The sequence below is a fragment of the Balaenoptera physalus genome, assembly GCF_965194825.1.
Source record: "Balaenoptera physalus genome assembly, chromosome: 6".
Taxonomy (NCBI): Eukaryota; Metazoa; Chordata; class Mammalia; order Artiodactyla; family Balaenopteridae; genus Balaenoptera; species Balaenoptera physalus.
In genome coordinates, this window is record NC_138885.1 from 91,946,375 (window position 1) to 91,973,625 (window position 27,251).

Here is a 27,251-nt window from a genome sequence, read left to right on the forward strand (position 1 = left end):
ATATTAAAGTTTGGACACATTAGTTTTTCAAATTAAAAACAAAAACAAAAAAACCCACCTTGCTTGGCCCTTTGTGAAGCAGGTATGGAGGCCATGAAGTAGAGTCTGGCCTCAGAGCCACATTGTGAACAAAGATAAGGTTATAAGGTTATTGTTTGGTGGCTCATTCTTGAGAAGAATCCTTGGAGAAGTCAGTAACCTCTTCTTGGGGCAGACATGGAGACGTAAGGTTTTGAGGCTAATAGTTCAGTGGCTTTGTGCTTGGTGTCCTTGGTGTTGCGTCACCTGTGTCAGAGACCTAGCAAAGCTAGACCTGTGCGGGGCCCTGCTTCGAGGTGCCCTGACATAGCACTGGACTTTTGCTCTTGTGTTTGGAGCCGAGAAGCGAAAGCCTCACATCACAGACACTTGGACTCTGGACCTTGACCTAGGGCTCTGGCTGGTTTTTAGGCTGCTGAATGAAAGCTGGTGTTTGCAGATTTTAAGAGGACGTGTTTATTCCTCTCTTTTCTCCCTGCTCTTTCTGAAAAGCTTGAAGATTTTTCTGTACTTTTAACCAGGCTAAGGCTTAGATTCTTCTAGCAGATGCTGCACATTTCCCTGGGAAATCTTGCGTAAGTAAACTTCCTCTTCTTACAGAGCAGCAGTAGTCCTGAAAGCCCGAAGTTGATTGGAAAGAGCTTTGCAGTGGTGTTGATTGGAGCTTGGCTGCTCCTTGGGGTTACCCAGCCTCCTTTCCTCATTTTCCCTTAATGGAATGGGCAAAAACCCAAATCAGTAGCATTTTCCTGCACTGATAGATGTAAACAAATCTCAGCAAGGGGAATCGGAGCAGCCACTGTGGCCTCTGCTCCTGAGCTTTGAAGACACGTGGTAAGTGACACATGAGATGGTAGATGGAGGCTTTGTTCCCATGGAGCGGCTACTGCTGCCTGCCAGCTTGAGTGCCAAGGAAGTGGAGTCTCCCCTCTTAACTCCTGTGGGAATAGCGGACTATTAACGATAGCTTCCCTGGGGGCAAAAGACCAGGAAGTCTGTGGTGGTATGCTTTTTTTTCTGGGCATTCTTATCCTCTGAGATCAAGCAGCCATTCAGTTGGAAACCTAGCATCACTAATGAAATTTCCCTTTAAATCAGTGCTACATAGCAAACCCTTTTTTCACAGACAGCATAAAGCTAGGGTATAAAGAATTATAGGTCCACGATCCCTTATTGGAGACCCTTGCATTTCAAAATTTTAAAGTTTTAGGAGTTTAGAAAGATGACATGGTCCATATACTGTAATTTATAGAACATTCCAGTGGGGTCTAGGGCAGTACCCCATAATCAAATATGTGACTATTTCTACAGCAAAAGGAATGGATATTTACACTAAGTGGAATAAAGACTGTAAATAGCTTCTCATCAGTTCAGGAAAGGTTTTGCCACAAAATGAGTCAGGGAAAAGAACCTAAGTTTTTCAGAGCTTTTGGGGTCTTGGAATTGTGGATAAGGAGTGGTGGGTACGTGGAAAAGCAGAGGACTTTTAGGCCACCTGAGGGACCACAGAAGCCTCTCTTGACATGTTTATTATTGATATTGTTTTCTCCTAAGAAAAGCTAGTCCAGAAGGATTTACTAGTGATCATCTGTGCTTAAAAAAAAAAAAGACATCTATAAAGTAGTTTATAATTTCGAGTGTATATGGATTGTCCAGTAACACCCCCGATTGTGGGTGTCCCTGAACAAATGGAAAGTCAGATTTATACAAGCCCCACTCCCCCCAACCCCGCTTCCTCCCTCACTCTTTCTTCTGTCTTTATTCACCATCATCCTTCCACTTGGGGGCCTTTCCTTTGCCCTGTTTGTTTTTGGAGCCGCAGCTGAATTACACCTTTCCCATAATCTCCTCTCCAGGTGTCTCAGACCACACTGACCTTCCCTACTCTGATCTCCTATTTTACCTAAAATCCTACTGTTCTATGTGACATGTCATTCATTGTTTTGTGCACATTTATACACTTTGCTTCTCTAGCAAGATTATGGGCTCCTTGAAGAACAGGAACTACATTGTACACTTCATCTGTATCCCCTCATCACAGTGTTTCTGTAACACAGGAAGAGGAACTTTGTAAAACATGAGTTTTGGGGTCAATTGAGTTTAAGAAATAATTTGTTCCTCTTTAGGAGATTTGCAGTGAATGTTGGCCTTAGAGTTTCCGAGCAGTGTTCCTGTAACGAAACCTGGTTAAGTCTTGTCAACCTTGCATTTCTCATTCACATTTGACCTCAAAACTCCCCTTTCCACTAAGAATATCCTGCCCACTTGTGTTCCATTCATGTGCTTTATAGTAATTTGAGCTGGGCTTATTAAAGGTACTCAATAAGTGATCGTGAATAGACTGATGAAGCATCCCCTCTTTCTTATTTATTCTATACATTTATGTAATGAATCCCTTTTTTTAGATAGTGTCAAGATAAATGTGAGCTCATTTTTGGTCAAAACACATTCTAAATGAATGAGGTCATGACATTTTATTTAATTCTTTGGATTTCATCTCAGTAGTCCCCAAACGGGTGGGTAATGCTGATCCTAGCCCTTCACGAACAGCCCTGTACTAACTTCAAGGCCAGAAGAAATCCCTTATCATTTCAGGAAGTTAATAAAGGAGCAGGTGAATTTTACAGAGATAGCGCTGGGTCAGGAGTGGGGTTTCCCAGGTGGGTAGAAGGAGAAGTGGGACTAATGCGGTTGGTTGAAGCTTTATTTTCCAAACTCAACACCCACGTTTTTCTTCCCCTATTTGCAAGTAAGGACAAGGAAGTTACTGTTGATACATGGGACACAGAATCTGGCTGCTCTGAGTCCATTTTAGTTTAGGCTGTAGAGACCTCCCTCTGGGTTCTAAGGAGGTATATGCCATGCAAGAGAGGCATCGCAGGCAGGCTGCATGATTTGTGGTGTAGTGGCTGCCTTTATATTCTTTAAAACTAATATATTTGAATAAGCACTCAACAGTTTGCAAAGCATCTTGACAGAAATCTCAGTGGGTCCTCTCAGCCACCTTCTGGAGGACACGGTATAGGCATTGGTATTGATCCATTTTATATATGAATAAACTACAGATGTAATTTGTTCAAAGTCACACTGTCACAACCCCCTTGTTCCTGTAAATTAGACTGGGCTATATCTGTGTTCTTGCTGGCCCAAGAAAGAACAACAGCTGGCATCAGTCCTCACCAACTGATAGAGGAAAGATGTGCTGTTAATGGGAAATGCCAGCTGTGATGACTTCAGGCTGTGTCCATTGAGTGACTGTTGCCACAGGGATATTTAAGGGATGTTCCGTCTTGGTCTGAGGCCCATCCAGATTTGGTGTTCTGATTGGCCTTATACTTGGCCTTGGGGACCTGTATGGCTTTTGGGTTCACCTCCAGCTTTTAGCCCTTTTCCTTCTGTTCTATTAGGTAAGGACTTCCTGCCCTAGACGTCAGATTCCCATCTCCTTCTTAGCTCTTCTGCTAGTGTAAGTTAGTTTTATTTCAGGACCAGTTAGTTTTTTTTCAGGACCAGGCAAGGTTCAGACCAGTAAGTGGGTGGAAGAGCCAGGACTGAAACTCAGATCTTGTGATTCCAAGACTGTTCCTCTTTCACCCGGATCACGCAGCTGCCTGCTGACTGCCTTGCGACAGCCCAGCGGCTGCTCCAGTCAGAACCTGCGGGGAGCCCAGATAAAGAAAAGAGATTAAGGCACAGGACAGCATGTGTTCTGTCCAGACCTCTGCATATCAGGATGGAAAGGGAGACTGTGGCTTTCTTTCAAGGACTTTGATAAGGGAGTAAACCTATCAGTGAAAAGAGGCTTTTGAGGGGAGCAAGCCAGCCTGAGATAACAAGTAAACAAAAGAGCTTTGCGTCTGGTGTTTCTCTGGTTGCTTCTGCCCCCTAGAGGAGAGAATGCTCCATGACTGGAGAGTGTGACTCCTGAAAGGGAGAGTTTGGACTAAAGCAGTGGGGATGGCACTGGGGTCCTAGTCCAGGTTCTCTCACATGGTACAGCACTTTGTTTCATCCTGAGCGCAGAACTGGGTACTGAAGCCTTGCCTACACCCTCAGAAGCCATGCCTAGTGGGTGGTGCTGCTACGCCTTTTCTACCACTCTGAGATCCTATGTGGACAAGTGAGGTATTTAATAGGTTTTCCGCAACTGTCATTTCCTGATAATACTTACTTATCACAGGGGTTTAAGGAGGTTGGCACCTTTTTTATATCTCTTCATTATGACGTGACATATATATATATATATATATACAAATTCATTTTTTTCACCCTTACCTATGGCCCAGGCAGAAGGAGAAAAGTAAGTAGCCTAACTACATTCTTAGGGAATGGTTATTATCATTCCCTTTTGTTGACTTACCTGGTGAATTATTTATCTGATAATGTGTACAGATCACTCCAAAATTTAGTAGCTTAAAACAACAATATGAATTTATTTATATGTCTCACAGTTTCTGTGGGTCTGGAATTTAGGAGTGGCTTAGCCAGGTTGTTCTGGCCCTGAGTCTCTTGGGAGGTTGTGGTCAGATGTCAGCTGGGGTCATCTGAAGGCTTGATTGGCTTTGGAGGGGCTTCTCAGGTACTCAGTCACGTGGCTGGTTGGTGCAAGGCCTAAGTTCTTCTCCATGGAGGCCTCTCCACGTGGCGTTGGGGACCTGTATTGAGTGTTCTCAAGACATGGCAACTGGCTTCCCCCAGAGTGAGTTGTTCCACAGTGACCTGGCTTTGGAAGTCACGTTGTATCTCTTCGGCCACATTCCATTCATTAGAAACGAGTTACCAAGTTGGTCCACATTCAAGGGGAGGGGAATTATGCTCTATCTTTTTAAGGGAGGAGTGTCAAAGAATCATGGACTTATTTAAAACCGCCATATCTGGCAGGATGTGGGTCTCCTGAGTGGAATGTTCTACAAGGCTCTATGTGATTGTGTCCAGATACTGCTCATAGGCTGGGTGAATTAAATTAAGAGCACACAAGCCAGCTCTTATTTGTCCAGTGGCTGCTTAGATTCCAGATTTTTGTTAACCCAAGGCTGTGTTTCTTTTCCAACTTTTAATCTTTTTCCTGTTTCCTGCTGAGAAGCCAGAAGAGAAATTGTGATTGCTTACTTTTACTTTTATAGTTTATTAGTGGTTGGTAAAGTTGGCAAGACAAGACAGTTGAAACTATTGGTTGAAGCTGTGAGTCTCTGAATTATTTGTCTATCCATACTTCATATTGTTCCCATTTAGTGTCGAGAATTGAGAATTTGTAGTAAACTGTTATATGTACCTTCAGGTATTTATCTCGCCTTGACCCCTTTGGGTGATGCCTAAACTGGTATGAGATAGGACCCCTCTGTTCCTTGGTGGAAGTTATAGGTACTCTGATTACTACCATGTTGTTTGGTTTGGGGTGAATGCAGTCGTAGTCTTCTGGAAGGTCATACCCCAGGGGAGGAAGAGAAGTGGGTACATAGTCATGAGACAGGGAAGCAAATCCAGAGAAGTGGCTAATAGTTTGGATGACAACCTGAATTAGGAGATTCTTGTTTAGCCTCTGGGCTTAGGACAGAATGGTTTTTCTGCTCTGAAAATGGACTAAGAACTGAAGGCATCCCTCAGACAAGGAATAGAAACTTAAAGGGTAGCTCAAAAGGATGTGGACTTTTTGAATGAGGAAGAGAAAGATGTCTCTCTTTGCTATTAGAAAGATGAAACAATTCGGTACCTACTTCTCCAATGAAGGCAAACTGAGCAGATGGGAACAAAGTAGATGGGTAGGATTTCTAGGGTTCCAAGGCCATAGAAACTTCTAGAAGATGAACAAAAAGATTTTTAAAAAGAGAACAGGGAATATTTTTATTGAGCACCAGGAGCTTTATTTGTATTATCTCATTTAATCTTCACAGCATCCTCATAGGGTGGGTATCCACTTCCACTTAAAGCTAGGGAGACCCACTTCCTTAAAGCAATGCAGCCCATAGGTGTGGTGAGGTCAGCGTTAGAAGGCAGGCTTGTCTGCTTTTTCCACTGCCTTACACTGCTTCTCGAGGCAAAGTCAACCCAGGATTCCTGGAAACTAGGAGAAGAATCTCTGGGGGCCCTGTAGGGCAGGGGTCCCCAACCCTCCAACCACTGACTGGTACCGGTCTGGGGCCTCACAGCAGGAGGTGAGCGGCAGGCGAGCGAGTGAAGCGAGCGAGTGAAGCTTTATCTGTATTTACAGCTGCTCCCCATCGCTCACATTACTGCCTGAGCTCCGCCTCCTGTCAGATCAGTGGCGGCATTAGATTTTCATAGGAGCACGAACTCTACTGTGAACTCTGCATGCGAGGGATCGAGGTTGCGCGCTCCTTATGAGAATCTAATGCCTGATGATCTGAGGTGGAGCTGAGGCGGTGATGCTAGAGCTGGGGAGAGGCTGCAAATACAGATTATCATTAGCAGAGAGGTTTGACTGCACAGAGACCATAATAAAGCAATTGCTTGCAGACTCGTATCAAAACCCTATCAGTGAGGGGAAAGTGACAGTTAAGCTGCATCTGGTGGCAGGCTTTATAGTGGCAAATGAGTTGATGTACTTCAGTTGCACAGCAGCTGCATCTGGTGGCAGGCTTTAAGTCAGAATCCAACACTTACTTTAGTCCATGCGTGGCCCACCCATTATTTTATTTACCATTTCCGTCCACACCTCTTTCCCGCACTGCGCACTTGTCTCAGTCACAGTTTTGGTAAGCCCGCAAGCTAACCCTAGCCAAGATAGGTAAAAAACAAACAGTGCTGGAGAGCTTCTTTGAAAAGAGGGAAAGACCCAATGATGAGACAGCAGAAGACTCTAAGACTGCCAACAAAAAGAAAGCTTCATTTTAAAGGAAATACCAAGAGTCCTACTTAAATTATGGGTTCATTGCAACAGGTGATTCACATTCTCCAAGCCTGCTTTGTATAATTTGTGGCGACTAGCTATCCAACGGAGCCATGAAATCTTCAAAACTGCTTTGCTACATGGAGACCAAGCACCCTGCATTAAAAGACAATCCTTTGGGGACTACCCTGGTGGTGCAGTGGCTAAGAATCCGCCTGCCAATGCAGGGGACATGGGTTCGAGCCCTGGCCTGGGAAGATCCCACATGCCGTGGAGCAACTAAGCCCGTGTGCCACAACTACTGAGCCTGCGCTCTAGAGCCCGCGAGCCACAACTACTGAGCCCGTGCGCCTAGAGCCCCTGCTCTGTAACAAGAGAAGCCCGCACACCAAAATGAAGAGTAGCCGCCTCTCTCTGCAACTAGAGAAAGCCCGTGTGCAGCAACGAAGACCCAATGCAGCCAAAAATAAATAAATAAATAAATTTATAAAAAAAAAGAACGACAAGCCTTTGGAGTTTTTCAAAAGAAAAAATCATGAACACGAAGAACAGAAACAATCATTGAAGGCTACCACTTCATCAAATGTGTCTGCACTGAGAGCATCATTCTTAGTGGCTTACTGCAATGCTAAAGCTAAGAAGTCCTTTACTATTGGGGAAGAGTTGATCCTGCCTGCTGCTAAGGACATGTGTCGTGAACTTTTAGGAGAGGCTGCAGTTCAAAAGGTGGCACGTGTTCCTCTTTCGGCTAGCACCATAACTAGACAAATTGATGAAATAGCAGAGGATATTGAGGCACAGTTGTTAGAGAGGATTAATGAGTCACCGTGGTACTCAATCCAGGTTGACGAGTCTACCGATGTTGACAAGGCAACAATGCTTGTTTTTGTGCGATATATTTTCAGGAGGATGTGCACGAGTATATGTTATGTGCACTTTTGTTGCCAACCAACACCACAGCTGCAGAACTATTCAAGTCTTTGAATGATTACATATCAGGAAAACTGAATTGGTCATTTTGTGTTGGTATATGCACAGACGGAGAGGCTGCCATGACTGGACGGCTTTCTGGTTTCACTACGGGTCAAAGAGGTCGCTTCTGAATGTGAGTCTACTCACTGTGTCATCCCTAGCAAAATGCTGGCTAGCCGAAAAATGGCACCTGAACTAAACAATGTTTTGCAGGACATGGTTAAAACTATCAACGACGTTAAAGTACATGCCCTTAACTCACATCTGTTCGTGCCCCTCTGTGAGGAGATGGACACAGAGCACACGTCTTCTCTTATACACAGAAGTGAGATGGCTTTCTAAAGGTAGATCACTGGCCAGAGTTTTTGAGTTATGAGAGCCACGCCAGAGATTTCTTGTAGAAAAAACAGTCACCACTGGCAGCACATTTCGGTGACACAGAATGGGTCGCAAAACTTGCTTACTCGTGTGACATATTCAACCTGCTCACCGAACTCAGTCTGTCACTTCAGGGGAGAACGACAGCTGTGTTCAAGTTGGCAGATAAAGTGACTGCATTCAAAGCCAAACTGGAATTATGGGGGTGACGAGTGAACATTGGGATTTTTGACATGTTTCAAACATTAGCAGAGATTTTGAAAGAGACTGAACTAGGGCCTTCTTTCTCTCAGCTGATGCATGATCACCTATCTCAGCTTTCAAAAGAGTTTGAGCATTACTTCCCAACCACAAAAGACCCCCAAACTGGGAAGGAATCGATCTGCAACCCATTTGTGAAGAAGCTGGGTGAATCGACTTTGTCCGTGCTAGAAGAGGATCAATTGCTTGAGATCGCAAATGATGGTTGCCTTAAAATTATGTTTGAGACAACTTCAAATCTCCATACCTTCTGGATTAAAGTCAAGGCGGAATATCCTGAGATTGCCACAAAAGCACAGAAAAGCCTGCTTTCATTTCCAACATCCTGTCTTTGTGAAGCAGGGTTTTCTGCAGTGACAGCAACCAAAATGAGATTACGGAGTAGACTGGACATAAGCAACACACTTTGGGTGTCACTGTCTCCCATCACCCCCAGATGAGACCATCTAGTTGCAGGAAAACAAGCTCAGGGCTCCCACTGATTCCGCATTATGGTGAGTTGTAGAATTATTTCATTATATATTACAATGTAATAATAATAGAAATAAAGTACACAATAAATGTAAAGCGCTTGAATCGTCCCAAAACTTCACGCCACCCCACCCCCAGTCTGTGGATAAACAGTCTTCCACAAAACTGTTCCCTGGTGCCAAAAAGTTTGGGGACCGCTGCTGTAGGGCGTCTTGGCCAAGGGCCCCCCCTTGCTCAATCAAAGGCTACACTGGGAAGTAGGTCATAAGAGGAGCTGGGGAGTCTGGGAATGGTCCCAGCTTAGATCCAGGGACCTTCGGATCAGCTCACAGCAGGTGGAGGTGAGGGAACTCATGACCTGGGTCACCCTTTCTGCGGCCATTGGATCTAGGTTTGGATCTGCATGCTGCAAATGCACCCATTCCTATGAACTTGTGAGTTATTGTAAGAAAGAGCCCTTTGAACAATCCCCAACTTTGTTTTGGTTGAAAGGAAAAAGTATTTTTCCTCTCTTGGTTCGTTCAGACTAGAGGTGGGCTCAGTCTGTGCCCGTGGCCAGATGCAGTGGTGACCTCAGGCAGGGGAAGTGGTATAACAGGGAACAGACCATAACTGGGAGCCTGGGACATGAAAGTCACATATTTCATGTTTTAGGCTGATTCTATCCCTCCTGTCCCGTTCTTAGGTCCTTTAAATCCTCAAACTATGACACAAAAGCAGAAACAGACAAGTAATGGAGATTAGACCATGTTTAGGATTGCTACCCAGTGTCTCTTGAGCTTTTCTTACTCCTGTGTTGTTTTTCATGTTTGTTTGTTTTTTCCAGACATTCTTCAGGAAACCTTCACTTCCCTGGGCTATGAAGTCAAGCGTTTCTTACATCTCACTGTGGAAAATATAATGCACATTCTTGGCCAAGTTGCGCACATGCCCCAACATCAAGACTACGACAGCTTCGTGTGTATCCTGGTGAGCCGAGGGGGCTCCCAGAGCGTGTTTGGCGTGGATCAGACTCACTCAGGGGTCCCTTTGGATCATATCAGAAGGATGTTCATGGCAGATGCATGCCCCTCTCTCTCAGGGAAGCCAAAGGTCTTTTTTATCCAGAACTATGTGACGTCAGAGGGCCAGCTAGAGGACAGCAGCTTCCTGGAGGTGGATAGGCCATCAGTGAAAAGTGCAGAATTCAAGGTCAGGCAGCCCGGGGCCTGCATGATTCACCGAGAAGCTGACTTCTTCTGGAGCCTATGCAAAGCGGACGTGTCCCTGCTGGAGCGGTCCTCCCCTTCACCGTCATTGTACCTGAAGTGCCTCTCCCAGAAACTGGGGAAAGAAAGGTGAGCCACCCAAGCTGTGGCGGATCCTGGACCCAGTTGTTTATTTTCTGCTACCAGGATGGAAGTGCCACTGTGCCATATTTGATGCCCTTTTCTTCAGGGGGAGGGATTTTTCATTCCTTGTTGGGGTTGCCTTGGGAGTATGATATAGACTCTGCACAGCTTATGAATGCTTTGTACTTCAGAAGGTCATATAGTAGTCAGCTTGTGGTTTGGATATTTTTCTTCAAAATTAAGAAATGTTTTTGTTTTGTTTTTTCTTATTACAAACGCAATACATACTCCTTACTGAACATAAACCATGAGATATAGATGCTGAAAGCAGAACATAACAAGCAGTTATAATCCTACTTATTAGAACTAATCTGTTAACCAAATCTTGGTATGTTGTCTTCCAGATCTTTTTTGGATACTGATACAATCATATATAAAGATGTTTTTTAAGCCAAAATGAAATCATAATCTACTGTTACTTTATAACCTGCTTTTAGTTTGTGCAACAGTATATTTTTACATGTCAGGAATCACATTTTTATGGCATCATTTTATTTTATTTATTTGTTTAAAAATTTATTTGATTATTTATTTATTTTTGGCTGAGTTGGGTTTTCGTTGCCGCGTGCAGGCTTTTTCTCTATTGCAGCGAGCAGGGGCTACTCATTGTGCAGGTTTCTCTTGTTGTGGAGTACCGGCTCTAGGCACGCAGGCTTCAGTAGTTGTGGCACGCGGGCTCAGTAGCTGTGGCTCGCGGGCTCTAGAGCGCAGGCGCAGTAGTTGTGGTGCACGGGCTTTGTTGCTCCACGGCATGTGGGATCGTCCCGGACCGGGGCTCGAACCCATGTGCCCTGCATTGGCAGGCAGATTCTTAACCACTGCGCCACCAGGGAAGTCCCTATAGTATCATTTTAATGTCTGCAGAGCAGTCCCTAATATGGCTATAGCATAATTTACTTGGCAAGTCTTTAGTTGTTGGGCAATGTTTTGCTTTCACAAAAAAGAAAGTGTTCAACATCTTTGTAGCTCAGTATTTGTGCTTATTCTTAATTGTTTTCTTGAAGTGAAAATTCCCAGAAGTGGAATTACGCTGTTGAATGACAAGCATTTTTAAAGCCTCTGATGCATCTCGTCAGATTGTCCTCTAGGACAGTTAGACCAGCTTTTTGTTTTTTGACCACACCACGCAGCTTGCAGGACTTTAGTTCCCGGACCAAGGATTGAGCCCGGGCCCCTGGGAGTGAGAGCGCCGAGTCCTAACCACTGGACCCCCGGGAATTCCCATAGATCAGCTTTTATGAGAGAGTCTGCATCCCTGAATTCTCACTGATACCGTGTGCTCGTTTATTTCCCCAAGTCTTGACAGGTTGATAGCTGAAAAATGGTACCTGGCTATACAGGTCTGCAAGTCTTTGTAACTTAGACATTTTTGATGTTTATTGGCAAGGATACTTTTCTAAGGGAAACGTTGGTGACCTGGTGTCCATTTAGGATGAGGGAAGCCTCACTGTACCTCAAATGTAAGATTAGCAGTCCCTTTTCTGTTGCCCCCTAATCACAATTTAGAATTTCTCTGAGTCACCTGTGAAAGGCATCTGTTGTAGCTTGGGGGACCCCAGGAATAACTCTCAGGGCCTGGGACCCCTAGCCTCCTCAGGGATGGCACAGCAGTAAAGGGAGGGCTAGAGCAGGGGCAACTCAGCCTTCCAAGGTAGATACGCCACGGGCCAACGGTATTATTGGCCTTTTACATCCATCCTGCATTTGCATAGATGATCCAGATGGGTTATCATCTGGCTGGCGTGTACCCAGACTAAAACTCAGTTGCCCCTGTGGGTGGGGACTGTGGTCATTGGGTCAGAGTGCTGCAAACCTGTTTGGATCACTTGCTAAGCAGCTTGTAGAATATTTAGAAAGGAACAATTTTAAAGCACTTTCGTATCTGTTGGCTGATTTCACCCTAATGCTAATCTGTCTCCTCGTTGATATTTGCGTGGGATTAATTTTTGCCTTTCTCATTCCCTCCAGAAAACACTCACTCCTGGAACTCCACATTGAACTCAACAGCAAGGTGTATGATTGGAACAGCAGAGTGTCTGCTAAGGAGAGGTACTGTGTCTGGCTGCAGCACACTCTGAGAAAGAAACTCATCCTCTCTTGCAAATGAAAAGCCAAAGGCCCCTCTTAGCTTTGCAGTCTCCATCGCTAGCCAGAAAGACAAACATTTATTTCTCACAGTTCTAGAGACTGGGAAGTCCAAGATCAAGGTGCTTGTAGATCAGGTGTCTGGTGAGAACCCGCCTCCAGGTTGGCAGATGACCCTCTTGTTGTATCTTCACATGGCAAAGAGAACAGAGAGAAAGCAGGCTGTCTTGTGTCTCTTCTTATAAGGGCACTGATCTTATTCATAAAGGCTGCCCTGTCATGACCTAATCTAGGACTCACATGGCATTCTGCAGTAATCAGTATACCTTTCCTCCTTGGATTTGAAAGCATGACCTAAAAGAATATTATTGTTTAAAATATTATTTAAAGGGACTTCCCTGGTGGACCAGTGGTTAAGACTCCGTGCTTCCACTGCAGGGGGAATGAGTTCAATCCCTGATTGGGGAACTAAGATCCCACATGCTGAGGCACGGCCAAAAAAAATCACTTGAAGTTAAGAAAAAACTTATTTATATATTTTTAAGTTGGTTTTAAGTGGTATGTTTCTGTGTGGGTATGTTTATATGTGTTTTGACATGATCACTCAACAAAGGCTGAAAAGTATGAAAGGAACAGTTTTCAGACACTTCATACACTTATTTCTACTTTAAAGGTAATTTTCTATCCTTGTATTAATGAATGTGGGACTCCTGAGGGTGTCTTTGAATTTCACATTGCTCGGGGCACCAGCAGGAACAATGTATGTCCTTGGACTCATGAACCAGAACCCTGTGTTAATTATTACAGAGGGAAACTGAGAGGGATCTTAATGACCTGGCAGCTTTTGCATCCTCCTCTGTCCCATCCTGACCGGGTGACAAGCATTTTCCATATTCTTGTCCATATGAATATGGACAAGCATTTTCCATATTCATACAACCACAAGCATAGTATTTATTTATATTACTTTTTAGTTTTATATATTTTTATATATTATTAAGATAACTTATATTTGCATTAAATATAAAAATAAGAGGGGCCTTGAAGTCATTATGCTAAGTGAAATAAAAGACAAATACCAAGCATTATATGCTCTCATTTATATGTGGAATCTACAAAACAAAAACATAAACAAAACAAGCCAGACTCATAGAAAAAGAGATCAGGCAGTGGTTACCGGAGGTGGGGGAAGGGAGTAATTGGAGGAAGGTGGTCAAAAGGCACAAACTTCCAAAAAAAAGAAAAAAAAAAAAGACTGCTCTAAGCACGGGTAAGCACCTGCAGTGCATTGTCCAATGTTAGGCTGAAATATCAGATTCTTGATGTAGGCTCTGATTTCTCCCACACCTAAGCTATGTTTCACAAAAACTGAACATGATGAATATGAGATCTTTAGTTAGAGAGGGTTTAGGAGCAGCTACAGTCTGTAATCCCATGAGCTATAACTTATGAGATTGATAGAGAATATGGTAGAGGTAAACCAGAGATGGAAGAAAGGTTTTAGAAATGGAATGAGAGAGAACAAAAGACAGTCAGCTATGTGATATACAATAATAAGACCTACAAGACGGGTGTGATGGATGGAATGCAAGCAGGTTTAGTGTATAAGTGTGATTGACAGTGAAGAATTAAAGTTTAGGATATAGCATATTGTGACATTAGGTTTTCAATAAATAATATAATGACACCTGACAGCTATAATCTCTTGAAAATTCACATCAATGATGTTCATTCCAATAATTAAAAATAAATTAAAAATTTACAAAAAGAAAAGGGGACAAACTTCCAGTTGTAAGATAAATAAGTACTAGGGATATAATGTACAACATCATGACTAGAGGTAACACTGCCGTGTGATACATAGGGAATTTGTTAAGAGAGTAAGTCCTAAGCGTTCTCATTACAAGGAGAACAATTTTTTTCCTTTTTTCTTTTCTTTTTAGTGTATACATATGAGACAGTGAATGTTAGCTGACCCTATTGTGGTAATCATTTCACAGTATATGTAATCATCACCTTGTATACCTTAAACTCATGCAGTGATGTATATCAATTATTTCTCAGTAAAATGGGGAAAAAAAGATTTGAAAAACACAATCATATCATTCAAAATGTTTTAGATGCAAGTAACAGAAGACCTAACTTAAAAAGTTTTTTAAAAATTTGTTTACTCTTATTAAGCAACAGGTTCAGAGGTAGGGGGGTAGTTGCTAGCTTGGTTAATTCATTGGCTCAACAATCTCCTCAAGGGTTTGATGCTTTCCACCTTTCCTCTCTGTAATCTCAGGGTTTGGGCTTTTATTTTCAAATTTGTCATCTAAAAGTCACAAGAGGGCCACAGGTCCAAGTATCATACCCAAACACAGAAGAGAAAACATCTCTTCCTTGTGTGGCTTCTTAAGATCAAAGGAAAATTTTCCCAGAAGCTCTCCTCCCCAAGAGTTCCCTTCCCTCACTTCTCATTGGCTAGAATCACATGATATGTTCTTCCTTAAACCAACCATTGGCAGAGGGAATGGTATTACCATGGTTGGTTTATACCAGCCCAGACTCAGTCCCCTGGGACTGGGGTTCAGTGGCTTCAGCTCCCTTGGGCACATGGTCTCCAAAAGCTGGGGTTCTTTTAGGGAAAAATGGGGCATGGAGCTTCCCTGGGGAGTAGATAACCATAATGTATGCCAAAAAGAATGAGAACATCCATTTTATGATTGAAGAAACTGAGGCACACAGCTTTTAAGTGAGCTGTTCCCAAATCTCAGAGAAAATCATTGGTAGCGCCGGATCGAGAATGTTAACGACCAGCCTTACGATCTGGTGTCCTTCAGAAATTAGAACAAACTTTGGAAGATGTGTAGCATGCATTCCAGGGAAGGCGTCATACTCCTCTCTTAGCTGTTTTTGAGAGTCATTACCCTACCTTCCCAGCCCCACCCTTTTCCCCCGCAGAGAGGCAGTATGGCCACATAGCTTTCCGTATCCCATCTGATGGACACGGTGAAAATACAGAGCCTGTTAAATCGCCATCTATTCTTTCCTTCCCTTTTAAAAAGCAATTATTTATTGGGACTTCCCTGGCGGTCCAGTAGTTAAGACTCCGTGCTTCCACCACAGGGGGTTCAGGTTCAATCTCTGGTCCCTGGTCAGAGAACTAAGATCCCACATGCGGCCAAAAAAAAAAAAAAAAAACAGACAAAAACAAAAAATATATATTTATTAAATTATATTGTGCTGTCTGTTTACTTTTGTCACTTTTCTGTCTTTAGATTACATTATTTTTATTAATACCATTCATTAGTCAACCCGCAGGTGCCAAGGAAAAAGAGTGCTAAGGGTTTGCTTGTGTGTTTTGCTCACTGGCAAGGGGTATGGGGTGGAGTAAAGAGGGACTTTGATTCCAGGAGCAGGCCAACAAGATGGGAGGAATAAAGCCTTGCCTTCCCTTGCCTACTTCGCAGAATTGTTCTGAGGATGAAATGAGAGAGCCTTTATGATCATACCCAATGAGAGAGTTTTTATGACTGCATTGGTGATGCCACGCGAACATAGCTGTTATTATTACAGCACACTGTGGAGGAGTTATTTTGAAAAGGTTGAATCAAACCTTGAAAATTGGTAGGATTTTGGCAGGTTGAGGTGGAGAAGAGAATACATTGCAGGAGAAGAAACAAAGCAAACGAAGGGTCAGATAAGGGAACGTAAGGCATGTTTCAAAAACCATGAGTGTAACTTTTAGCTGGAGCAGAGAGAATGTGAGCAATGGTGAGTGGTAAGCCAGGAGGTGCCTGTTGTTTGGCATGTGAAGAGCTGTAAAAACCCCCATCTCTGTCTTTTCGTCAGCTCTTATGTAAGTTATTTTGTGACTTATTTTTCTCACTTTAATAGTGGGGTCTACAACTACTTCTTTGACACTTTTGTGTATATGAGCAATTTGATTACTAAATGCCTTATTCTTTTTCATTGAGTATAGTTTTTAAATGAAATATTTAAGGCATGCTAAAGGAGAATTATATTAGGTAACAATATAATGAATACATACCCACAACCCAGCTTAAATGAAATGTTCTAAAATCTATATGAAGACTCTGAAGATATTGCTTTAAGTAATAGCCCTAAATATAAAATAGATAAATGTATTAAAATATTTAAAACTTTATAATAGCCCCCAACTGAAAATTCGTCAAGTGTTTAGTAACAGGAGCATGGTTATGATAAAATGTCCACTGGTTGGAATTTTATGTAACCGCTAAACTTATATATACAAATAATAAAGGCTTACAAAAGCTGTTCTTAGCTCATTACATGAATTATCTCATTTAATCCTCAAAACAGCTCTTTGAGGTAGGTATTATTGTCCTCATTATTATTTCTTCCCATTTTATAGATGAGGAAAGTGAGCAAAGGGATGCTAAGTAGCTTGTCCTTGGTCACCCCAGCCTAGGATATAAACTCAAGCCATAAACAGAGCCTTTATTTTTATAGCTAAGTACGTTTAAAGCAAAACAGGACTTCCCTGGAGCTCCATTGGTTAAGGCTGTGCGCTTACAATGCAGGGGACATGGGTTCGATCCCTGGTTGGCGAAGATCCCACATGCTGTGTGGTGTGGCCAAAAAAAAAAAAAACCAAAAACTAACAAAAAATATCTCTCACAGGAAAACAAAAGGCCGGCAAGAAATATTCCAAAAGTGGTGTATGGATGACAGAACGATGGCTGGTATCTTTTCTTTCTGTTTTCCAAATCCTCTTTTCTATGTCTGTATATTTAAGCATATTGGTTTCTAAAGTAAAGTCTAGGTAATTCCTCCAACTTTTTAAAAAAACGTTTATTTATTTATTTATTTATTTATGTATTTGGCTGTGCCAGGTCTTAGTTGCAGCAATGAGGGATTTTTAGTTGTGGCATGCATGCAGGATCTAGTTCCCTGACCAGGGATCAAACCCAGGTCCCCTGCATTGGGAGTGCAGAGTCTTAACCACGGGACCACCAGGGAAGTCCCTCTGTCAACTTTTGAGTAGCTGGTTCTTTGATGCTAAAAGAGACTACTCTTCCCTATAGCTCTGCCTTCACTTCTCTGTCTCACCTCTAGCCCTTCTTTTCAGTAGCAGGACCCCTGGTCTCAGGGCTGCTTTTTTGGGCCACTGGTTAGGAGGACTGTCTCGTCAACCCCAGTTCCATTCCAGTCCCCAACACCTTCCATCCTCTTCCATGAATAGGCCATGGTAGGGGTCACTTGACAGCTTCTTCTGTCTGCAGTGTTTGAACTGGGAATCTCTTCTCCCATATTCTAGGATCAAGTTTTCAGGATTAAGCATGTTACTTATGCCACCAAGAGGTCACAATTTGAGGTCAGCCTTGTCAATTTGTCTGTGTGGCAGACCCTGCTCACTGTCCCAAATATCCATTCTCTTTTTCCCTAGTAATATAAGTCTTAATTTGAAACTGGGCACAAAGCCTCACAGAATACAGGTCTAGTTGTCCAAGCCTCAACTTGTAGCAAGATGTGGTCATGTGTCTAGTCCTGGAAAATAATATGTAAGCAGTGGTATTGTTTGGCAGTTGCTGAGAATTTTTCTTAAAAGCCAGCTGTTTTTTGCCTTTCGCCCCTTTGTCCCTTTCTCTGTCTTAGTGACTAGACTGCATATGTGATGGCTGGAGCTCTAGCTGCCATCTTGAATTGTGAGGACAAGAGCCACACTGTAGGGATGACCGAGTGGTGAACAGAAAGGAGTCTTGTTGGGTGAAGACATTAAGGAACAGAGTGACCATACCAGACCTAGATTACCTACCTCTGGACATTTATGTGAGAGAAAAAAATGTGGGGTTTATATTTCTTTTAACCTAACCTAGTCTGACTGGTACATTGTTATTTGATTAAAGTGTTTTTTTTATGTTTATGCATGTTATAAGTTTAAAATAAATATTTGCCTAGGCAATCATTTTAATTTTTTAATTATTGTTTAAAAATGTATGTATGTATTGTTAAAAAATGTAATGTTAACACCTGAGCTGACCTAAGTTTTTAATATGTATGATGCTCTCATTTATTTCCTTTTATATTTTTGTGGTTTCTGTTGGAGAGATGGAGATGCTTTATTAAGACATTAGTAGGATTTGGACACTGTCCTCATAAGAGATATAATCCACAAGGAAAAATTCTGACTGAATCATCAGTATAGACCAGCTTTTGGACCTGGTTTACAGTGAATAAGAGCTTGAAAGATCCATACACAAAACTGAATGTAAAGAAGAAACAGTAGGACTTCCCTGGTGGCGCAGTGGTTAAGAATCCACCTGCCAATGCAGGGGACACGGGTTCGATCTCTGGTCCGGGAAGATCCCACATGCCACGGAGCAACTGAACCTGTGAGCCACAACTACTGAGCATGCGCTCTAGAGCTTGCGAGCCACAACTACTGAGCCCACATGCCACAACTACTGAAGCCTGTGCACCTAGAGACTGTGCTCCACAACAGGAGAAGCCACCGCAATGAGAAGCCCATGCACTGCAACTAGAGAAAGCCCGCGCACAGCAACGAAGACCCAACACAGCCAAAACTAAATAAATAAATATTTTTAAAAACCAACAACAACAAAAAAAGAAGAAACAGTAACTCTGCACATGTGTTTAGGATCGCCACAGATAATGACTCCAAAGGACTCACTACTTGTAAATCCACAATTTCTTGTTTCCCAGCCAGACCCTTCCTTGCCTACAGTAGCCCCAGAGATGGAAATGTAGGACTCAGTCAAGGCCATTAAACATAATGACTGATTTTTCAAGAGCCTGCCCTCTCTATTCCAAGAAACACTTCCTCTGCTTCTCCTTCTTGTGCCATACCAAAGCTGCAAGACCCATGGGTCCAGGCTTTTCCACTTTGGCTCTATCACACACTTAATAAGCAAACATTCAAGAAATACAAATTCTTTTCAATAAATCCCTCTGCAATATCGGCTGGTATACACTAAGTACCACAGATTAATCCAACTCCCCACGAGGGTCACCTAAAAGGTAGATTACAGGTGAACAAGTACTCGTATATACATGCTCATAGCCGTAGGCACAGCAGACAAAAAGTGGAAACAACTCAAATGTCCATCAGCAGATGAATGGATAAACCAAATGTGGTATATCTGTACAATGGAAAGTTATTTATCTATAAGAAGGAATTAAGTACTGATATAGGCTACAATGCAGATGAACCTTGAAAACGCTATGCTAAGTGAAAGAAGTCAGACACAAAAGGTCACATATTGTATGATGGTATTTATATGAAATATCCAGAATAGGTAAATCCATAGAGAGAAATAGCAGATTGGTGGTTGCCAGGGACTGGGGTGAGAGGGGATTGGGGAGAGACTGCTTAAGGGGGACAAGGTCTCCTTTGAGGTTCTTGAAATGTTTTGGAACTAGATAGAGGTAATGGTTGCACAACATTGTAAATGTACTAAAAGCCACTGAATTGTACACTTTAAAATAGTACATTTTATGTGGATTTCACCTCAGTTTTTTTAAAAAAAGGGAAAAAAGAGAAGATTAAGATCATTTATTAATTGTTCCACAAACATTTCTCCCCAACCTTTTTTCTTTTTAATAAACATTATTTTTAAGAGTAACTTTAGGTTTGCAGAAAATTTGTGCAGAAAGTACAGAGTTTCCATATACTCCCCCATGCCCCACAATTCTCCTCCTATTAACACCTTGCATTAGTGTGGTACATTTTTACAATTGATGAACAATATTGATACATTAGTATTAAACGAAAGTCTACTAGGGTCTACATTAGGGTTCATTCTGTATTGTATAGTTCCTGGTTTTGACAACTGCATAATGTCATGTATGCCCCGTTACTGTATCATACAGAATAGCTTCACTGCCCTAAAAATGCTTTGTGCTCCTCATATTCATCCTTCTCTCTCCCTAAGCCCCTGGCAACTGCAGATCTTTTTATTTTCTCTATAGTTTTGCCTTTTCCAGAATGCCATACAGTATATAGCCTTTTCAGACTGACTTCTTTCATTTAGTGATATGTGTTTAAAATTCCTCCATGTCGTGTTTCCCTGGTGGCACAGTGGTTAAGAATCTGCCTGCCAATGCAGGGGACACGGGTTCGAAAAGGGACACTGGTCCGGAAAGATCTCACATGCCGTGGAGCAACCAAGCCCGTGCGCCACAACTACTGAGCCTGCACTCTAGAGCCCGTGAGCCACAACTACTGAAGCCCGCGCACCTAGAGCCTGTGCTCTGCAGCAAGAGAAGCCACCGCAACCAAGAGTAGCCCCCGCTCACCGCAACTCGAGGAAGTCTGTGGGCAGCAATGAAGACCCAATACAGCCAAAAATAAATAAATAAAATAAATTAATTAAAAAAAAATTCCTCCATGTCTTTTCATAGCTTGATAACTCATTTCTTTTTATTGCTGAATAATACTTCATTATATAGATATACCAGAGATTGTTCATTCACCTACTGAAGGACATCTTGGTGGTTTCCAAGTTTTGGCATTATGAATAAAGCTGTTATAAATACATTTGTGTGCTGATTTTTGTGTAGATATGTGTTCAACTCATTTGAGTGAATACCTAGGAGAGCAATTTCTATATTGTATAGTAAGCCTATGTGTAACTTTGGAAAAAACTAAAAGACTGTATTCCTAAGTGGCTGTACCATTTTGTGGAGTTCCTTTGCTCCACATCCTTGCCAACATTTGGTGGTGTTAGTGGTTTGTATTTCAGCTATTTTAGTAGCTATGTAGTGATATCATATATTTTTTAAATTGAAGTATAGTTGATTTACAATGTTGTGTTCATATTGTTGTTTTAATTTGCAATTATTTAATGACATGATGATGAGCAACTCTTATATCTTTATTTGCCATCCATACGTCTTCTTCCGACCAGGGACTGAACCCGGGCCCTTGGCAGTGAAAGCACGGAGTCCTAACCACTGGACCACCAGGGAATTCCCCGTATATCTTCTTTGTTGAGATATATGTTCAAATCTGTTGCTCATTTTCTTTTTTAAAAAATTATTTATTTATTTATTTATGGCTGTGTTGGGTCTTCGTTTCTGTGCGAGGGCTTTCTCTAGTTGTGGCAAGCGGGGGCCACTCTTCATCGCGGTGCGCGGGCCTCTCACTATCGCGGCCTCTCTTGTTGCGGAGCACAGGCTCCAGACGCGCAAGCTCAGTAACTGTGGCTCACGGGCCTAGTTGCTCCGCGGCATGTGGGATCTTCCCAGACCTAGGGCTCGAACCCGTGTGCCCTAACATTGGCAGGCGGATTCTCAACCACTGCGCCACCAGGGAAGCCCTGTTGCTCATTTTTAAATCGAGTCGTTTTCTTACTGTTGCGTTTTAAGAGTTCTTTGTATCTTTTGGATACAAGTCTTTTATCAGATGTATGTTTTACAAATATTTTCTCCCAGTCTGTGGTTTGTCTTCATTTTCTTAATAGTGTCTTTCACAGAGAGAAGTTTTAAATTTTATTGAAGTCCAGCTTACCAAATATTCTTTCATTGATTGTGCTTTTGGTGTTGTATATAAGAAATCACCAAACCTAAGGTCACCTCGGTTTTCTCCTATGTTACCTTCTAGAAGTTGTAGAGTTCTGCATTCTACATTTAAGTCTATGATCCAATTTGAGTTAATTTTTGTGAAAGGTGTAAGACCTGTATATTAATTTTTTTGCATGTCCAGTTGTTCCAGTACCATTTGTTGAAAACACTTTTCTCCATTGAGTTACCTTTGTTCCTTTGTCAAAGATTGGTTGATTATATTTGTATGGGTCTGTTTCTGGGCTGTCTATTGTGTTCCATTGATCTATTTGTCTATTGTTTCACTAATATGACTACTGTAGCTCTATATTAAGTCTTGATGTGCCCAGTGTTGGTGGAAAGTCAGGGATCTTTGTTTTTAACTTTTTATTTTATATTGGAGTATAGCCGATTAACAATGCTGTGATAGTTTCAGGTGCACAGCAAAGCAACTCAGCCATATGGAAAGTCAGTGATTTTGAATAAACACATCTGTATTCTTTGTTTCATTTTATACAGAGCACATATTATTGTAACTTTAAAACATAAAATAAAATTTACTTATTGTTAAAAATGTTCATTCTCTTTTAATATATATAAACACAATATATTCATTTTAAACATAAATGGCATAATATTTTAACACTGTTCTCTCTCTTTTCATTTATGTGGTCATGCCTATACCTATATGTCTCTGTATGATAGTTAAGTCATTCCCAGTTTTTCACTATTTGAATGATGATACAAGAAACATCTTTTCTTCCTTATTTGGTAAGGACTTCCTGCCCCAGACCTCCGATTCTTAGTCCCTCACCTCGGATTCTTAGTCCCTCTGTTGGCATAGGTCAGTCCTCTTCCAAGACTGAGCATTATTTCAAGTCTCTTGTATCTTTAATCTCTTCCTCTCTCTTTGATCCCTCAGTCTGAAAACAAGCTCTGCTTCCCCCTTCAAATAAAGTCCCTCTCTTTCAAGCCACTGTCTTATGTGAATTTTAGGCTAGTCTACACCCTATCCATTTCACCTTTCCCATTTACTCCATACTTCCCTGCCATCTGGATTTCACCTTAATCATTTTACCAAATCTACAAGATCCACGGGTCACATTAACCATAGTTACCAAACCAGTGGTCCTTGGACCCTGGCGTCATTGTTTTCTTACTTCTCCAGGGTGTTCCACTATAGAAGTTCTATCAAGGACTTCCTGGCCAAGTCTTCTTGGTATCTTTCTCCTCCTGATCCTTAAATATGGATATCCCCAAGAATCACTCTATTGTTTTCTCTCTTTATATACTTTTCTTCTGACAACTTGTAGCTTCAATTACTACTTCTATGCCAATAACAAGAGGGATATTCAAGCACAGACTCTTCAAGTTCAAATCTCACCCTGCAACCTCCTGGTATACTTTTCCACTTCATTTTCCCTCTGGTACCTCAAACTCAGTATACTGCAAACATAAAAAAACCTCCATTCCCAATCTGTTCTTTTACCTGCGTCTCCAGTTTTAGGTAACAGCATCACCCCCAACATCACTTTCATCCTGGTCTCCCCTCTCCTGTGTTTCTACATCTGGCTAAATCTAAATCAGGTTGGTTCTGCATCTACAATGTCTTTTCCATCTATCCCCATCATTACACTTCCTCTGCGTTCATTACTCCTCCACTGAACTATGACGACAGCTTTCTCGCTGATATTGCCCCCAGCCTCTCAATCCTATGATCATGTCATACACAGCAACCCAAAGAATCTTTCTCAACATATCTTTATCATTTTCCTCCTTAGAAACCTTCAAGATTCTCCAATGCATACACAATAAGATTGTGGCTGGAGGTTGGGATGAGGGACAGGATGGGGGAATGGGGTGTTGCTGGTGGAAGTCCTGGAGTCCAAAGGCCCAGAGAACCAGGAACTCCAAAGTCTGAGAGCAGAAGAGGATGTCCCGGCTCAAGAAGAGAGAGATAGAAAATTCACCCTTTCTCCTCCTTTTTTGTTCTATTCAGACCCTAATGGCTTGGATGATGCCCACCCACTTTGGTGAGGGCAGATCTTCTTTACGTAGTCTACTGATTCAAATGCTAATCTCTTCTAAAAAACATCCTTACAGATGCACCCCAAAATAAGGTTCACTTGATCTCTGGTCATCCTTTAGCCTAATCAAGTTGACACATGAAACTAACCATCAGAAAGTTGTTTGTGACATATCCTACATCTTCCTTTTTTTTTTTTCTTTTTCCTATTGAGCTATAATTCACATTTCATAAAACTTCATCCTTTTAAAGTGTACAATTCTTTGGTTTTTAATGTATGCACGGTTGTGCAGTCATCACCATGACCTAATTTCAGAACATTTTCATCTACCTACAAAAGAAATTCTAGGACTTCCCTGGTGGTCCATGGGTAAGACTCCGTGCTCCCAATGCAGGGAGCCCGGGTTCGAACCCTGGTCGGGGAACAAGATCCTGCATGCGTGCTGTGACTAAGAGATTACATGCCGCAACTTAGAAGCCGGCATGCCGCAACTATGAGCCCACATACCGCAACTAAAAGATCCCGCGTGCCGCAACGAAGATCCCATGTGCCGCAACTAAGACCCAGTGCAGCCTAAATAAATAAATAATAATAAAAAAAGAAATCCCATACCTATTAGCCATCGTTCCTTATTCCTCCCTGCCCCCTAGCCCCTGGATTACCACTTTCTGTTTCTACACATTTTCCTATTCTGGATATTTCATGTAAACAGATCATTCAATACATGGCCTTCTGACTGCTTCCATTTAGCATAATGTTTTCAAGGTTCATCTATGTTGTAGAATATGTAAGTACTTCATTTTGTTTTATGCCTGAATAATATTTCATTGTATGGATATACCACATTTTGTGTATCCATCAATTGATGGACATTTAGATGGTTTCCACTTTTTGTCTATTATGAACGATGCTGCTATGAGTATTCATGTATAAGTTTTTGTGTGGATCTATGTTTTCAATTCTCTTGGGTATAGATGTAAAAGTGGAGTTGTTGGGTCATAAAGTCAGAGTTGAATTGCTGGTAACTCTATGTTTACCTTTTTGAGGACTGCCAAACTGTTTTTCACAGTGGCTATACCACTTTACATTCCCACCAGCAGGGTATGAGGGTTCCAATTTCTCTACATCCTCTCCAACACTTGTTATTGTTTGTCTTTTTTATTATAAACATCCTAGTGGGCATGAATTAGTATCTCATTGTGGTTATGATTTGTATTTTCCTACTGACTAATGATATTGAGCAACTTTTCATGTGTGTATTGGCCATTTTTACATTGTTTTTGAAGAAACATCTATTCAGTACTTTCCCATTTAAAAATTGTCTTTTGGGACTTCCTTGGCAGTTCAGTGGTTAAGACTTCGCATTCCAATGCAGGGGGTGCGGGTTTAATCCCTGGTCGGGGAGATAAGATCCCATATGCCTCATAGCCAAAAAAATAAACCAAAACATAAAACAGAAGCAATATTGTAACAAATTCAATAAAGACTTTAAGAACAGTCCACATCAAAAAAAAAAAAACCTTAAAAATTGTCTTTCTATTGTTGAATTTTATGTTTATGTATCCTGGATACTAGTCTCTTATCGGATAAAGATCTGCAAAATTTGTCACCTATTCTGTGGGTTGTCTTCATTTTCTGGATAGTATCCTTTCCAGCACAAAACTTCATATTTTGTTAAAGTCCAATTGATCTGTTTTCTTCTTTGTTGCTTATGCTTTTGGCATCATATGTAAGAAACCATTGCCTAATCCAAGGTTATGAAGAGTTACACCTATATTTTCTTATAAGATTTTATGATTTTAACTCTTACATTTCAGTCTTTGATCAATTTTGAGTAATTTTTTGTATATGGTATGAACTATGGGTTCAACCTCATTCTTTTGCTAGTGGATATCCAGCACCATTTGTTGAAAAGACTATTTTTCCCCCATTGAATTGTTTGTCATCCTTGTTGAAAATCAACTGACCGTGAATGTGAGGGTTTATTTCTGGACTCTCAATTCTATTCCACGGATCTATCCTTATGGCAGTATCATATTGTCTTGATTATTGTACTTTGTAGTAAGTTTTAAAATTGGGGAGTGTGAATGTTCCAACTTTGTTGTTCTTTCTCAAGATTATTTTGGCTCTCCCAAGTCCCTTACATGTCCATGACTTTTAGGATCAGCTTGTCAATTTCTGTAACAAGGGCAGTGAAGGGACTTCCCTGGTGGTCCAGTGGTTAAGACTCTGTGCTTCCACTGCAGTGGGCGAGGGTTCAATCAGTGGTCAGGGAACTAAGATCCCACATGCCGCAGGGCACAGACAGAAAAATAAATAAATAAATATTTTTTTTTAAAAAAGGGCAGTAAGGACTTTGATAGTGATTGCACTGAATATGAAGATCAATTTGGGGAATACTGCCATCTTAACTGGACTCTTTTTGCACACATTGATATCAGGGACATTTTATGTCACTTGCCTCCTTGTAAATTTTTATAAACATGGCTGTCTTATGCTGCCTTTTCGAAAAATTATTGAATCAAAGGCCAAAGCAGCTTTCTCTCTATTTTTCTTCTTTCAAACGACAAACTCTCCTCTAAATGGAAGACCTTTCGGCCTCTTGATTCTTTCTTTTTTCTTTTTTGCAGCACTAAAACTATTTTACCCCTTTAGCCACATCTGCCTAGTTCCCTAGCCAATCTAATGCTAGTTTGTTGGACTTTTTAAGGAAATATCACCATCTTGTGGAACTCTGAGGTTTTATCACCCCCGAATTCCCTGGCTTCTTGCTTCAAACCCAACTGGATAAGAAAGTGGGATGGAAGGCCTCTGGGGTTCACAGTGTGGGGAAGGGTGAATTTAAAGATTAGCTTGCTAATTCTACATTGGGTTTCATCCTAAGGAAATCATAAATACGTTCAGAGATTTATTTGTAAGAATCTTCAATGCAGCACTGCTCACAGTAGTAAAAAATTGGAAATGAATTAAATGTCCAATAACTATAAATTAGTTAAATAAATATGGTATATCCAGGGAAGAGAATATCATCTAACCACTAAGCATCATGTTGTCAAAGACTATTTAATGATATGAAAAAAAGGCATATGTGTTGTTAAGTGAAAGAAGCAAACTGTACAGCTTATTTCAATTTTTGAAAAATAATTACACAGAAAAGTGAAAGGATGTACACTAAAATTTTTAAAATTGAGATATAATTGACATATATACAACATTGTGTAAGTTTAAGGTGTACAACATATTGATTTG

At 41.4% G+C, this 27,251-nt stretch overlaps 1 protein-coding gene across 12 annotated transcripts in view; it reads left to right on the forward strand.

The window, feature by feature from the left end:
• Positions 1 to 27,251, forward strand: part of CFLAR (CASP8 and FADD like apoptosis regulator) — a 64,468-nt gene that overhangs the window by 34,183 nt on the left and 3,034 nt on the right. For 8 of the 12 annotated variants that reach the window (XM_082467170.1, XM_082467171.1, XM_082467168.1 and 5 more), the window contains 3 exons: positions 9,795 to 10,305; positions 12,328 to 12,408; positions 17,095 to 22,549. In XM_082467170.1, coding sequence (XP_082323296.1) covers positions 9,795 to 10,305; positions 12,328 to 12,408; positions 17,095 to 17,224 — 722 coding nt within the window. In that variant the 3' untranslated portion in view covers positions 17,225 to 22,549. Of the gene's footprint in view, positions 1 to 9,794; positions 10,306 to 12,327; positions 22,550 to 27,251 lie in introns of those variants that run through there. The other 4 variants (XM_082467177.1, XM_082467180.1, XM_082467179.1 and 1 more) reach the window with 4 other exon arrangements.